This window comes from Notothenia rossii (genome assembly GCF_949606895.1).
Source record: "Notothenia rossii genome assembly, contig: scaffold_61, whole genome shotgun sequence".
Classification (NCBI taxonomy): Eukaryota; Metazoa; Chordata; class Actinopteri; order Perciformes; family Nototheniidae; genus Notothenia; species Notothenia rossii.
This window is the reverse complement of record NW_027639460.1, coordinates 171,302-187,491: the sequence shown is the minus strand read 5'-3', so window position 1 is coordinate 187,491 and position 16,190 is coordinate 171,302. Positions and strand designations below refer to the sequence as shown.

The following is a 16,190-nucleotide window of genomic DNA, read 5'->3' as shown; positions in this document are numbered from 1 at the left end:
GTGTTGTTTAAATTACACTTACATTCAGAGAATAACGAACATATTGATCGTGTATATGAGGCTGCAGAGGTTATTCCTGATGATTTAAGAACTATTAACGGTTAGGTAAAGTAGCAGAAACTTGTTTATTTTGTATTCTGAATCCTATGTGCATTTTATTTGTATTTAGTTTGTTTCCTTGTTATGATTTTATGTCAAAGTCGAAAAATATGCTTATATGTACAGTAGCCTATATAAAGAAAGACTGAAGTTATTCTCACCAAGCTAGCAGTCCGAGATCTAGCGGTTTTATTTTGAAAAGGCCGGGCGGAAGGGTTGGTGTCGCTGCCGCACGCGGTCTTGACGCTCTGCTCAGTCCGGTCTGTTGCTTGAAGCCGCTTCGCTTCGTGTCTTCGCCGCGGCGGAGGAATAGGATGCGGAGCAGGAGCGGAGCCGCAGCCCGTGACCCGGATCAGCCCAGAACCAGAACCAGAACCAGGACAGGCTGAACCCTCCTCTTCCGGCAGCATGACAGCAGTGGAGGAAAGAGCGATACAGACAGGATCCAGTAGCCGCTGACAGGGACAGTTAGCCGGGCAGCTAGCAGCGCGATGAGCGCGGCGGAGGGAAGCGGCACGATCCGCAGCCGCATCAAGAACCTGCTGCGCTCCCCGTCCATCAAACTGAGGCGGAGGAGCGGCGCGGCGCGGCACAAAGAGGACCTCAGCGACAAGGTACACACACACACACACACACACACACACACACACACACACACACACACACACACACACACACACACACACACACACACACACACACACACACACACACACACACACACACACACACACACACACACACACACACACACACCACACACACATGATCTCAGAACCCCATGTACTGTGTATGTAGTCTGTCAGTGACATATTAATGTTGAACAAGGTACACACACACACACACACACACACACACACACACACACACAGACACAGACACACATTCATATTTGTATAATATCCTTGCGAAGTATGCTGTATCATTTATGTTATTCCTGGTAGTATGGGGTCATTTAAAAATAACAGGTCATGGCCAAAATCATTGGATTTCAGGATATTATCCCAATACTCATCAAAATATGCTTAAACTTTTCGTCCTTTTAGTGCAAATTAAACGTAAACTTTAATGAGGGCATCATGAAGTCCCCCTGCATTCATAAAGCATTAATAATAAGGCAACATTATGTAAGTCTGTTATTTCTTACATGATACATCCCATAAAACATGCTCATTTTTTAACTCAGGATGAAAATGTTGACGATCATTTGGACCAAGATCTGATGATGGATTTTTTGTTTCCTTTTAATATATGCAAACATATGGGCAAGGAAAACAAGTTGCAACAGTACATGAAGGTCTCTTATATAAAACTGTCTTCATTCAGAAAGTGTCATTAAACATCTTTGCTTTACAAACTAATGCCTCTGCTCCTTACATCATATTCACGTTCACACACACGCAGCACGACCGACTCCATCCAATAATACTGTTTCAGTGATCTTCAGTATTTCATATTTAATAGATAGGATTCAGTATTTATGCTGTGTGTGTGTGTGTGTGTGGGTGTGGGTGTGGGTGTGGGGAGGATGTACTGGGTGCTGCATGGACATTAAGATGGGGATTCACACTCACTGCTTTCTGCTGTGTCTGCATATTTTAACCCCCCCCCCGACACACACACACACACACACACACACACACACACACACACACACACACACACACACACACACAGGCATGCAGCAGTCCTCCGCAGTTTGTTCGACTCCTTTGGAGTCAATAAAGTTTCGAACATCCGGTCCATTTAAACATTTCAGTTTGGATTGTCCCGGTACTTTCAGTTTCTAACTTTAATACCAAAACTTGAATATATATCATTATTAGTTATAGTCAATAATATTGTTGATACTTTATGTGTCAATTCACACAGTATTGTTGGGATAAGATCTAAGAGAAAAAAGAGAAATTCAAGTGAAAAAGGCAACGTTTTCTAGTATTTTCAAGTTAAAAACATCTCAAAATAAGGTTATTACTACTCTTATAGGCTGGATGTTGTATGGAAGACTAACACTGCCATTATTTGAAAGACTTTGCCATTGAGTGCAGTCTTGCAGGTTCTCTGCTCAGTGAAACAGTAAACACACACACACACACACACACACACACACACACACACACACACACACACACACACACACACACACACACACACACACACACACACACACACACACACACACACACACACACTGAGAGCATCCTGTCCGTCGGGTTGTCCCTGTCTGTTTGTCCCTGCAGGGCTTCCATCCATCTGTCAGCAGCTTCAGTCAGTCAGCCACTCCCACAATGCTTCGAGCTGTGTGTGTGTGTGTGTGTGTGTGTGTGTGTGTGTGTGTGTGTGTGTGTGTGTGTGTGTGTGTGTGTGTGTGTGTGTGTGTGTGTGTGTGTGTGTGTGTGTGTGTGTGTGTGTGTGTGTGTGTGTGTGTGTGTGTGTGTGTGTGTGTGTGTGTGTGTGTGTGTGTGTGTGTGTGTGGTTCACTCCTAAAGGGATGCATGATAAAAGAAAAGGGTCACCAGTTAATGAGAAGAGAAGAAGAAGAAAAACCCCACTGTTTAATTTACTTATTATAGCTTCTTAAAAACCTGATTTATTTTTTAAATTCTTCCGGGTTTTGAACTCAAAGTCTTAACAGAAACTAATATCAATGCATATACAGAAATAGAAATACACATTCACAAGAAAATAAGACTAAAAAGGCAGTTTAAAAAATGCATAAAGTCAAGCATAAAACTGCTGACATATTAAAGTATAAGTACACAAAGGTATGCAGACGGTGTACGTGTTGGTATGCAGATGAATGTATTCGTGTTAAACCTGTATACATGGAAATACATGGGTACATAGTCCCGTAAATAAGGATGAATGTCTGAGGATTAAGACTTCAAATTCTTCTTTCTGTGCATATGCAAACAAACACGTACAGTATGTAACAATTATGGAAAAGCGTCGTATCTTAACGTAATTCTGTTACAAAAGATCATTTTGTAAATGAATATCCGTCAAATCTAAATATTACCCGCTGTGTAAATAAATATGACCCTTTATCAAAATGCTAGACTTTTATTTTGTCAGTTTTCTAATTTTATTTTGAAAAGTTATCTTAAGAATTTAGATTATTTCTAAATGTCATTGTTCTTAGTAAAAAAAAAAACTGTCTAGCTTCCCCTCCCCCCTCAGTCTGCATGCCTGCGGCCAAACCGTGTGTGTGTGTGTGTGTGTGTGTGTGTGTGTGTGTGTGTGTGTGTGTGTGTGTGTGTGTGTGTGTGTGTGTGTGTGTGTGTGTGTGTGTGTGTGTGTGTGTGTGTGTGTGTGTGTGTGTGTGGGTGTGTGTGGGTGTGTGTGTGTACAGTAATGGTGTCCTCTGGGAAACACTTCACTTCTCTTCAGTCTGACTCTTTGACCTCAAAGATCTGAGGAACATCTGTGTACTAAAACTGCTGCAGGAGTACACATAGTATCTGTACAATGTTTAATACTGTCTATAGTATCCTCACTTCCTTCTCCTTCCTCCTGCCTTCACTCACCTCCTTTCCTTGCATCAGAAGGAGATGAAGAAAAGATGTGAGGATGGAGGAGAGTAAATAATAATCCCTGGTCCCATGTGGAGGATTTAAAGGCTTTATTTGTCGTATTCTCAATTATCTGTAAATAAGAATCTGAAGGCTCAGGCTCTTCTCACAATGCAACATGTGCTCTGTTGTGATTGGTCAACCGCTTAGAGATGTCCCGCCCCTTATCATGTAAGATGTGGTGGAGCACTAGCCAATAGAAGCGTGAGTTTTCTGTAGTGATGTCACTATGTTCAAGAAGTAAACAAAGTGTGTCAAGTAAATAACGTTTTTTTTAAAGTTTATTTATTTACTTCATCGTCATGTATTTGTAATGGTATAACTGAGTTTGTAAGAATGAGGAAAAGTTGGTAAATATAGTGTTTAAAAAAAGAAGAAGACTGAAATAGCTGTGTGTGTGTGTGTGTGTGTGTGTGTGTGTGTGTGTGTGTGTGTGTGTGTGTGTGTGTGTGTGTGTGTGTGTGTGTGTGTGTGTGTGTGTGTGTGTGTGTGTGTGTGTGTGTGTGTGTGTGTGTGTGTGTGTGTGTGTGTGTGTGTGTGTGTGTGTGTGTGTGTGTGTGTGTGTGTGTGTGTGTGTGTGTGTGTGGAAGAGACGGCGATATATTCAGTGTGTGACTCATCTCTGCTGAAACAAAGTCAGCTGGTGATTCATCTGAGAGTGTGTTTAACAGTTTAACGTGAGAGAGACGAGAGGAAGAACCAGAGAAAACATAAATAGAGTTTGTGCAGAGGGAGGAGAATCATGTGAGGGGAACACACACACACACACACACACACACACACACACACACACACACACACACACACACACACACAGAGTGCTGCTGTTATTAGCTTAGCTTTTGCACCAAACCACAGCTGATTACACGCTAACATGCTAACAGCGGTCAGGAGAGGAAGACAGATCTTTAGACAGGACTATGTTTAGTTTGATGCAAAGTGAGGCATGCTGGGAAAAAAAGACACACTAATGGACTATACTTCAATCTGATTGGACAGGAAGGAATTATTTTAGCAGCATGGAGTGTGAATTAAGTGTGTGTTTGGATGTGTGCTGTGAACATTTCCAAGTAAAATCAGGTCTATTTAAAGCTTCAGTCAGGCGTGTGACTTCCTGTCTGCAGCTACGAGCCTATTGGTCACCACGCAAAACGTAAAGGTATAAAACTGGACATGCAAGAACGGTCCAGTCAGCTGATTAAACTGGAAAAACGACGACTGATCGACTCATTGGGAGCAATTCTGGGTACATTTTTATAAAGAATTAGCTCCATTTCTATTAGTTTTATGGCAACACTTCTATCTTTCAAAATCTCTTTTATTTGTTTTGTTGCAGACATGGCACCTTCAGCACATTAAACAAATACAGATACAATCTCAAAACAACAACAAACATGCAGATATATTCACTTTAAATGAGCCAAACCACCGTGAGTGCTGGTGGATACGTTTTAAATTCTGTGCTTCAATCTATTTGTGTGTGTGTGTGTGTGTGTGTTGAGTTTTATGGCCAAGGTACAAGCGAACAACAAGTGGGTTTTTGGCAGAGGTGTGGACTCTCTGCAAGTTGAAGTAATGTATATAATAGCGTTGATGTTTTCTGTCCCACAGGTGACCTTAGAGAAGGTTCTGGGTATCACAGCTCCGGGGAACCGAGCGTTGGCCTGCGACCCCCGAACTGGACTGTTGGCTTATCCTGCCGGGTGAGTGTGTGTGTGTGTGTGTGTGTGTGTGTGTGTGTGTGTGTGTGTGTGTGTGTGTGTGTGTGTGTGTGTGTGTGTGTGTGTGTGTGTGTGTGTGTGTGTGTGTGTGTGTGTGTGTGTGTGTGTGTGTGTGTGTGTGTGTGTGTGTGTGTGTGTGTGTGTGTGTGTGTGTGTGTGTCTATAAATGAGTGTACGGTCATTTTACGATATATCGTGATGGAAATGTGCCCATCATCAGAGATGTAGTTGTTTCTGCGGTGTTATCTGAGCAGTGACAGCAGATTAAGTGTTAATTGACGAGTACACATTTAACATATTAAAGGTCACATGTCATGCTTTTCTGGTTATCACCCGTCCCTTTGTGTGTTATAAAGGTTTTTCTGCATGTAAACGGTGTGCAGAGTCAAAACCCTCAAAGTACACCCTGTAGCGAGTAAAACTCTAACACAGAAAATACCTCCCCAAAACGCCTCGTTGGTGAAACGTAAGCACGTACCCGGAACTAAATGGGCCAATCCGTGGAGCCGTTACGTTAAGCCCCCGCTGATTGGTCCAAATTGACCAATCCACACACACACACTCAGTGCAGGCAGCCCAGCTGATTTCTGCTCCCTGGCTGCAGGCTGATAACAGACGGATCGCGGTGAAATTCTCTCTGCAGACCCATTCTCACAGCGTTTATCAACCTATAAACCTTTTTCTTACTCAATATCAATTCACACTTATTGTTTTTATTTCTGCTGTGACTTTGTGTGTGTTCAGGTTGAGTTTGGCTGTGTTTCGCTAAACAAGGAAATCACGGAGGGGGGGGGAGGGGGGGGGGAGCTGCAGCGAGCCGTTTAGTGGAGAAAGTGAATACTGCTGAATACACATACTTTACAGAGATGCTGTATGCGAAACCAATGTGAGTTTGGAAAATTGCACAGTATACATTTATTTTAGTATACCTCAACAATGTAATTATGATCAGTGGAAATGGCCATGACATGTGATCTTTAAACATCAATTAAGTGTTATCACTTAAAACGATTGAAAGGACTGAAAATCACTTATGTCCCAGTACTGATATGAGCAGATTTGCATTAAGTGTGTGTTTTATTTAAATGTAAGCACTGAAAGGAATTACGGTGTTGGTTTTTTAAACGATTAACGTCAACAAATTTAGGGAAGAAGCAGAACATTTTCGTCTATTTTGTCGAAAAGGAGTTGAAATGTAGGTTGAATCATGAAATAATTGAAACAAGAGGAGTTTATGTGGACTGTTGTGAAGTTGTGATATTAAAAGTTGGTGAAATATGTTGGTATAAAAACCCAGAAATATGTTGATGTGTAAAGGAGATGAAAAATGAGAGGTGTATTGTGTTTTACTATAATACGTATATATTGCGACTCTGAAAGTACACTGGGATTCTGCAGCTCGACTTGTAGCTGAAGTGTGTGTTATATAAGAGGTATACATACGGTGTTATTGTCCCTCATGTTTACAGTTACAGAGGTGATTGAATGTAGAAAACTTCACACAGAGGATTAAACTCACACAGGAGAGTAAATATATCCCCACAGACTTTAACTGATCAGATTATCAGATTAAACATATCATGGGTTTGAAAGAGGCTACACACACACACACACACACACACACACACACACACACACACACACACACACACACACACACACACACACACACACACACACACACACACACACACACACACACACACACACACACACACACACACACACACACACACACACACACACACACACACACACACACACACAATTACCACGAGTCTTCAGTCTGATGTGGTGTTGGGGAAAAGCAATGGGATTATTTGTATTGGATGTTGGGAGTATTCCAGAAAATAAGATCTGTAGCAAACACACGTTTATGATACTTACATGATTTGTTCAGCAGAATAATCTCCACATATTAACACCAATAACTATGTTTTAGGCACATGTTCAGGTTTATATCAGTATGTAGTGTCTCTACTTTAAAGAGTCCTCTCCTGCTGATGTTCAGGTGTATATCAGTATGTAGTGTCTCTACTTTAAAGAGTCCTCTCCTGCTGATGTCCAGGTGTATATCAGTATGTAGTGTCTCTACTTTAAAGAGTCCTCTCCTGCTGATGTTCAGGTGTATATCAGTATGTAGTGTCTCTACTTTAAAGAGTCCTCTCCTGCTGATGTTCAGGTGTATATCAGTATGTAGCGTCTCTACTTTAAAGAGTCCTCTCCTGCTGATGTTTAGGTGTATATCAGTATGTAGTGTCTCTACTTTAAAGAGTCCTCTTCTGCTGATGATCAGGTGTATATCAGTATGTAGTGTCTCTACTTTAAAGAGTCCTCTCCTGCTGATGTTCAGGTGTATATCAGTATGTAGTGTCTCTACTTTAAAGAGTCCTCTCCTGCTGATATTCAGGTGTATATCAGTATGTAGTGTCTCTACTTTAAAGAGTCCTCTCCTGCTGATGTTCAGGTGTATATCAGTATTAAGTGTCTCTACTTTAAAGAGTCCTCTCCTGCTGATGTTCAGGTGTATATCAGTATATAGTGTCTCTACTTTAAAGAGTCCTCCCCTGCTGATGTTCAGGTGTATATCAGTTTGTAGTGTCTCTACTTTAAAGACTCCTCTCCTGCTGATGTTCAGGTGTATATCAGTATGTAGCGTCTCTACTTTAAAGAGTCCTCTCCTGCTGATGTTTAGGTGTATATCAGTATGTAGTGTCTCTACTTTAAAGAGTCCTCTTCTGCTGATGATCAGGTGTATATCAGTATGTAGTGTCTCTACTTTAAAGAGTCCTCTCCTGCTGATGTTTAGGTGTATATCAGTATGTAGTGTCTCTACTTTAAAGAGTCCTCTCCTGCTGATGTTTAGGTGTATATCAGTATGTAGTGTCTCTACTTTAAAGAGTCCTCTTCTGCTGATGTTCAGGTGTATATCAGTATTAAGTGTCTCTACTTTAAAGAGTCCTCTCCTGCTGATGTTCAGGTGTATATCAGTATATAGTGTCTCTACTTTAAAGAGTCCTCCCCTGCTGATGTTCAGGTGTATATCAGTATGTAGTGTCTCTACTTTAAAGAGTCCTCTCCTGCTGATGTTCAGGTGTATATCAGTATGTAGCGTCTCTACTTTAAAGAGTCCTCTCCTGCTGATGTTTAGGTGTATATCAGTATGTAGTGTCTCTACTTTAAAGAGTCCTCTTCTGCTGATGATCAGGTGTATATCAGTATGTAGTGTCTCTACTTTAAAGAGTCCTCTCCTGCTGATGTTCAGGTGTATATCAGTATGTAGTGTCTCTACTTTAAAGAGTCCTCTCCTGCTGATATTCAGGTGTATATCAGTATGTAGTGTCTCTACTTTAAAGAGTCCTCTCCTGCTGATGTTCAGGTGTATATCAGTATTAAGTGTCTCTACTTTAAAGAGTCCTCTCCTGCTGATGTTCAGGTGTATATCAGTATATAGTGTCTCTACTTTAAAGAGTCCTCCCCTGCTGATGTTCAGGTGTATATCAGTTTGTAGTGTCTCTACTTTAAAGAGTCCTCTCCTGCTGATGTTCAGGTGTATATCAGTATGTAGTGTCTCTACTTTAAAGAGTCCTCTCCTGCTGATGTTCAGGTGTATATCAGTATGTAGTGTCTCTACTTTAAAGAGTCCTCTCCTGCTGATGTTCAGGTGTATATCAGTATGTAGTGTCTCTACTTTAAAGAGTCCTCTCCTGCTGATGTTCAGGTGTATATCAGTATGTAGTGTCTCTACTTTAAAGAGTCCTCTCCTGCTGATGTTCAGGTGTATATCAGTATGTAGTGTCTCTACTTTAAAGAGTCCTCTCCTGCTGATGTTCAGGTGTATATCAGTATGTAGTGTCTCTACTTTAAAGAGTCCTCTCCTGCTGATGTTCAGGTGTATATCAGTTTGTAGTGTCTCTACTTTAAAGACTCCTCTCCTGCTGATGTTCAGGTGTATATCAGTATGTAGTGTCTCTACTTTAAAGAGTCCTCTCCTGCTGATGTTCAGGTGTATATCAGTATGTAGTTTCTCTACTTTAAAGAGTCCTCTCCTGCTGATGTTCAGGTGTATATCAGTATCTAGTGTCTCTACTTTAAAGAGTCCTCTCCTGCTGATGTTCAGGTGTATATCAGTATGTAGTGTCTCTACTTTAAAGAGTCCTCTCCTGCTGATGTTCAGGTGTATATCAGTATGTAGTGTCTCTACTTTAAAGAGTCCTCTCTTAAAAACCTTTATAAAACACACTATAAAACCATGAAAAGCAGAATAGGGACTCTTTAAAGCACGATTGGATCCACTAAAGGTTTCCCATGGTGCAGGGTGGAGCTCAGTCCACATAAAGGATTGTTGCTTCTGTATGCTGAGTAAATGTGTGTGGCTCTGTAAAGCTCAGGGAACTCGTGGTGTTTGTTAAATGCTTTTGAAGTTACATAAGAAAGATAATCTTGTTGTTGAGAGAAAGTGTCTGAAGGTTCGCTCCTCACCGGACAGACGCCTGCCTTCAGGAGTCACTCACAGGATTATTCACCAGAAGAAAACAGACACAGAGTTTGAAATGAGAAACAGGACCAGGATGAGGGTCTCTTTAAGGTCCTCAGACTGGAGGTCTTTGTCTTGGAGACGTTTGTTTCTTAAACATGGAGGTGTTGAGGAGTTTTCCTTCAGGCTATTCTTGTGGAATCTGAAACTCCATTTTAACACATTTAGTGTATTTGCCACAGCTCTGGTTTTCTTAGAGACTTGTAAATACACTCTATCATATTCTAGTGATACACAGAGGTGGGAGGAGTACTCAGATCTTGTACTTGAGTAAAAGTAGAAGTACTCAGATCGTGTACTTGAGTAAAAGTAGAAGTACTCAGATCTTGTTCTTGAGTTAAAGTAGAAGTACTCAGATCCTGTACTTGAGTAAAAGTAAAAGTACTCAGATCTTGTACTTGAGTAAAAGTAGAAGTACTCAGATCGTGTACTTGAGTAAAAGTAGAAGTACTCAGATCTTGTTCTTGAGTTAAAGTAGAAGTACTCAGATCTTGTACTTGAGTAAAAGTAGAAGTACTCAGATCTTGTTCTTGAGTAAAAGTAGAAGTACTCAGATCTTGTTCTTGAGTAAAAGTAGAAGTACTCAGATCTTGTACTTGAGTAAAAGTAGAAGTACTCAGATCTTGTTCTTGAGTAAAAGTAGAAGTACTCAGATCTTGTACTTGAGTAAAAGTAGAAGTACTCAGATCTTGTTCTTGAGTAAAAGTAGAAGTACTCAGATCTTGTTCTTGAGTAAAAGTAGAAGTACTCAGATCTTGTTCTTGAGTAAAAGTAGAAGTACTCAGATCTTGTTCTTGAGTAAAAGTAGAAGTACTCAGATCTTGTACTTGAGTAAAAGTAGAAGTACTCAGATCTTGTTCTTGAGTAAAAGTAGAAGTACTCAGATCTTGTTCTTGAGTAAAAGTAGAAGTACTCAGATCTTGTTCTTGAGTAAAAGTAGAAGTACTCAGATCTTGTACTTGAGTAAAAGTAGAAGTACTCAGATCTTGTACTTGAGTAAAAGTAGAAGTACTGAGATCGTGTACTTGAGTAAAAGTAGAAGTACTCAGATCTTGTACTTGAGTAAAAGTAGAAGTACTCAGATCTTGTTCTTGAGTAAAAGTAGAAGTACACAGATCTTGTTCTTGAGTAGAAGTAGAAGTACTCAGATCTTGTACTAGAGTAAAAGTAGAAGTCCCAGAGTGTATGAATACTCTGTTTCAGTAAAAGTCCTGCATTCAAAATGTTCCTCAAGTAAAAGTAGAAAAGTATTCTCATCAAAATATAGTGAAAGTAGAGACAGTAAAAGTAGTCATTGTGCAGATTGGTCCATTTCAGAATAATATATATGATATGTTTTATAATGATTGATCATGAAAGTGTTCTCAAAGCTGGTAAAGGTGCAGCTAGTTTGAATGACTTTGTATACTGCAGGGTAGCTGGTGGATTTACTCCAGGTGGAACTAAAGTCTGATTTAACACTTGATTATATTTCACATCATTCATCCACATCTGTAACTAAAGGTATTAAATACATGTAGTGGAGGAAAAGTACACCATGTACCTCTGAACTATAAATAAGACTAAAGGTACAAAGTAGCATAAAATGGAAATACTCACGTAAAGTACAACTATCTAAAAATGTTACTTAAGTCCAGTACTTGAGTAAATGTACTTAATTACTGCTCAATAAGACGTGTGGTTCTCAGTTCATATCGTATTGAATTGGCGACTATTTTGACAATCAATAAGCCATTTTCAACCAAACATGCCAACATGTCTTCAGTGACTTCTACTTACTGTTTTTCTGTTTGATATAAAAAGACGAAGCAAGACAAATGAAGGAGAAACTTTTGACTTTGGAAACTTCTTTCTGCAATAATCAATATTCCAAGTATTGGTTCGTGCAGCTCTACATTACTTGCAAGTATATCATTAGTAGAAATGGTGTAAGGAAGTATAGACAATATGTATCTGTGTGGCAGTTTGTCAGGAGGAACTGAAGGTGTGTCCTCTTTGTTTGTGCTAAACGCTAATTCTGTTGTTTATCTAAATGTGTCCTGACTTCACAGCTCTGTGTTTACTGTGGAAAGTCAGACTGATGGTAGAAATGTGACCCAGCACTGCTCGGTGAGGCGTTCAGGGCCGTGTCAGATCAGCGTTAGCAGCTCGGTGTGAAAACAGATCAGGATGTGGAGTCTCTGAGCTAAACCATCACACTCACACAAGCCCCTGACCACTGCAGATTATAAAGTAGCTTCATTTATGGCGCTTTTCCACTGCAGGGCCTCGCTCGGCTTAGTACGGTATGGCTAGGCCTCGTTAGGCCTGGCTCACTTTATGCTGCCTTTCCATTACAGTTTAGGAACTGGGGTAGTAACTATAGTAACGCAGTGTAGGCGGAGCCGTGACGTCATCTTCAATGCGAACCACAAAACCAGCCGTTAGCTGTTAGCCCTCAGAGCTCACAGCTCCTCATATCTGTTCAGAAACTAAACACAAGTTAAACAAGTACAAACTAGGGATGCACGATATTGGTTTTTTGAAACCGATACCGATAACTTCCTGCTTCTCAAGACCGATACCCGATAATAATATAATATATATATATATTAAATGTACGTGTAGTTTTTGCACACCTGGTGGTAAAAAAAAAGACTAGTAGTGAGCAAATGACATGAGCATTACTACTATGAACAAAACAAAGCTTGAAACTTTGAAATAGTCCCATACTACCGACGACATGTTTGTTTACTGTCCTGGCTTCACGGCCGCACACCATTTACGTCACAGCCAGGCATGAGTTAGGGAGCGCTGGATTTGTGAAAAACTCCCCTCTTCCTAAACCACTAATACCACAGTGCTGGCAAAACGGGAGGAGCTGAGTGAAAAACAAGCGCCCCTCATCCCAATCCACCCACACCGCAGTATGTTTTTCTTTTTTTTTACCCCAAAAATATATTGTATATTATCGGGGCTATTAATACTTTTATCGGGTTTATCGGGATGACGTCATAATTCCTAATATCGGACTGGTAATTATCGTGCACCACTAGTACAAACCACAGACTGTCTGTGTCATGGAGAATACAGTCGCTGGTTTATTTATGTCTGTTGTTGTGAGTGTGGACGGTCGGAGCATTTACTGCGTTAGCTTAGCCGGACTCCATTCAGAGAACACGCATTTTAAAAGGCCTGCCGTCTGTCTGCAGACTTGTCAAAGCATTAATTCATGGTTTTTACTAACCGGTATCAGTATGTTGTTACTTCGGCATCATTTAGAAACATGTATTACAATTAAATCACGGTCAAATATGTTCATCTTGTTGTAGTTGTAGCCCCCTTGCCAGCGATTCTCTCTCTAGTTTAGCATACTCAGCCCGGATGTTGGCCCGGAAAGAACCTCGATTTTGGAGAGCCAGAAAACTGTGAAAAAGTACCCGCTAGCCAGAACTACGCCAAGTGGAAACGCAACCAAAAACGGGCCCTTAAACCGCGCTGTAGTGGAAATGCGCCATTAGAGAAGCGGCTAGTAGGCCACGCTTTAAAGGAGAAGGCTCTGTTTACAAAGAAAGAGTAAAAACCCACATAAATACAGGTTTGGTGGTTTAGAAATGGAGACATTAAAGGTCACCTATTATGCAAAATCCACTTCTTCACGTCTCTTCTACATCAACATGTGTCCCCTCTTCTTCATGTCTCTTCTACATCAACATGTGTTCCCTCTTCTTCATGTCTCTTCTACATCAACATGTGTCCCCTCTTCTCCATGTCTCTTCTACATCAACATGTGTCCCCTCTTCTTCATGTCTCTTCTACATCAACATGTGTCCCCTCTTCTTCATGTCTCTTCTACATCAACATGTGTCCCCTCTGTGGAAAGAGACTCTGAAAGTTTCAGGAACAAAGATTCTCTCTCTTTTTGATCCATTTCTATAAAAACCTGTCTGAAAATGAACTGATCAGATTTTGGCCACTTTCTGATGTCATAACGATGTTTTGTCTTGTGTCACCATTAGCCAATCACCCACCAAGCTAACCCCCCCCCCCCTATCACCTGAATCTCCTCCTAGAGCACCATTGAGTTCTTTTTAACCAAATGTCTCTCAGAGGGGCGTGGAGAGGGGCTCCTTATTTTTATCTAAAGTAACAGACAGAGAATCAGCACTTTGGAAACAGGGCTGAAACAGAGGGGATTATGGGTAATGCTGCAATGATCTGTTTGGTGTTTCAGCCAATCAGAGACAGGCTCTGTATATATCTGAGACCTGTGATATATTGATGAAAAACAGTTTAATAGGAGACCTTTAACTCAACAAATATATTATTGTGTAAACTTTACTGTCACCGTTTTCAGCTAACGGTCCCTGACTAACGGTCCACAAAGTGAGTCTGTGTTTGAGTCGTCAGCTGACCCTCCTCTTCACACTCACTCAGTTAAAAACTCTTTTTTTATGAATCCAGAGGAATGATGGGAATGTCCGAGGGCGAGCGGTGGAAGACGCCGGCCAATCAGAAGAGAGCGTGGGCGGAATGCATCTGAGATGATAAAGATTGAGCTTCAGTTTACGGATGAAGAGACGTCAGATATCAGAGCGAGGGAAGGGAAGTGGGTCAGTGGAGCGAGGGGGGGACGGGGACGGGGACGTTCATTTATAAACACTGTGAATGAGAAGAGACGGCAGAGAGGAGGAAAGAGAGCGGGAATCATTCACTATGAAATAGAAGTTCTGCATCAAATGATAACTGAATTACTAGTATGTGATATGAGTGAAATTAAACACAAAGTACGTCAAGTAAAAATAATTATTGTGCTTTAAAATGTTTTCAAAGTAATAAAGGTGCAAGTTTTAATTGCGCAAGAAGCATACATGTAATGTGATCTATATTCATTGTGCAGTAATATAGTATAAGAGTATAAGTACTTAAGTAAGCAGTAAAATATACTTAAAGTACTAAAAGTAACTTTTTAATTGTGCAGTAAATTGTAGCCAAAGTTACTTTAGTTAAAGTATTTATTGTGCAACAAAACATACTTTGAGTCCTTGAAGGTGGGGTAGGTAAGTTTGAGAAACCGGCTCGAGATACACTTTTTGTTATATTCCATGGAATGCTCTGAACATCCCGATAGCAATGAATATCTGAAATGCTTTGACAAAATATCCATAAAGAATGTCATCTGTGGAAGCCGTGGCGCTGTAAAAAGCACGACCAATCATCTGAGCCGGCCCGGCTAAAGTAACTGGATGGCCTACCTGCCTGTCAGCCTTCCATCTGTGCACAAACTTATCTCGTGCCCTCATTGGTCATGTCCACGTTCGTGTGTGTTGGAGGAGGGGCTCTGTGAGGAAGTGGCTGATTTTTTCCGGCTGTGTATTTTCAAATTCTAGCGCACTCGAGCTGGTTTCTCCAAAATGACCTACAACACCTTTAAAGTAAAGGTATTTATTCAGTAAAATAAACCTTAAATACTTAAAGTAAAAGTTTGTATTGTTCAGTGAAATGCCAATAAAATCTAAAGAAATGTATAATGCACTTAAATGTAACTACGGTACTGCAAAGTAGACCTATTCATTATGTATTGATTTATAGTTGAATATCTTGCAGCAAAATGTTAATTGTGCAGTACAAATATTCTTAGTAAAAGTACAAGTTGTGCAGTCAGTGAAATGTTCCCTGTCAGCATAAATACATCATAGAAAGGATCCAATTATTTATAAAACTGAAGACAGGCTGAACAAAAGGAAACAAAGGATTTACATTAATCCGATTAATCATATTATATAATGCAGAACAGACAGACAAGCAGACAGGCAGACAGAGAGACAGGCAGACGGACAGGCAGACAGACAGAGAGACAGGCAGACAGACAGACAGACGGACAGACAGACAAGCAGACAGGCAGACAGAGAGACAGGCAGACAGACAGATAGATAGAGAGACATACAGACAGGCAGACAGACAGAGAGACAGAGAGACAGAGAGGCAGACAGACAGACATACAGACAGGCAGGCGGAAAGACAGGCAGACAGACAGACAGACAGGCAGACAGACAGACAGACAGGCAGAAAGACAGACAGACAGACAGATAGATAGATAGAGAGACATACAGACAGACAGACAGACAGACAGACAGATAGATAGAGAGACATGCAGACAGACAGACAGGCAGGCAGACAGTCAGACAGACAGACAGACAGACAGACAGACAGATAGATAGAGAGACATACAGACAGACAGATAGATAGATAGAGAGACATGCAGACAGACAGACAGACAGA

The 16,190-nt window shown here is 40.8% G+C and overlaps 1 protein-coding gene across 3 annotated transcripts in view; it reads left to right on the top strand.

Annotated features, from left to right (window-relative positions):
- The first annotated feature begins 325 nt into the window (after positions 1–325).
- Positions 326–16,190, top strand: part of mapkbp1 (mitogen-activated protein kinase binding protein 1) — a 56,652-nt gene continuing 40,787 nt past the window's right edge. For all 3 annotated transcript variants that reach the window (XM_079696166.1, XM_079696167.1, XM_079696165.1), the window contains exons 1-2: positions 326–713; positions 5,283–5,374. In XM_079696166.1, the coding sequence (XP_079552292.1) occupies positions 591–713; positions 5,283–5,374 (215 nt within the window). In that variant the 5' untranslated portion in view covers positions 326–590. The remainder of the gene's footprint in view (positions 714–5,282; positions 5,375–16,190) is intronic.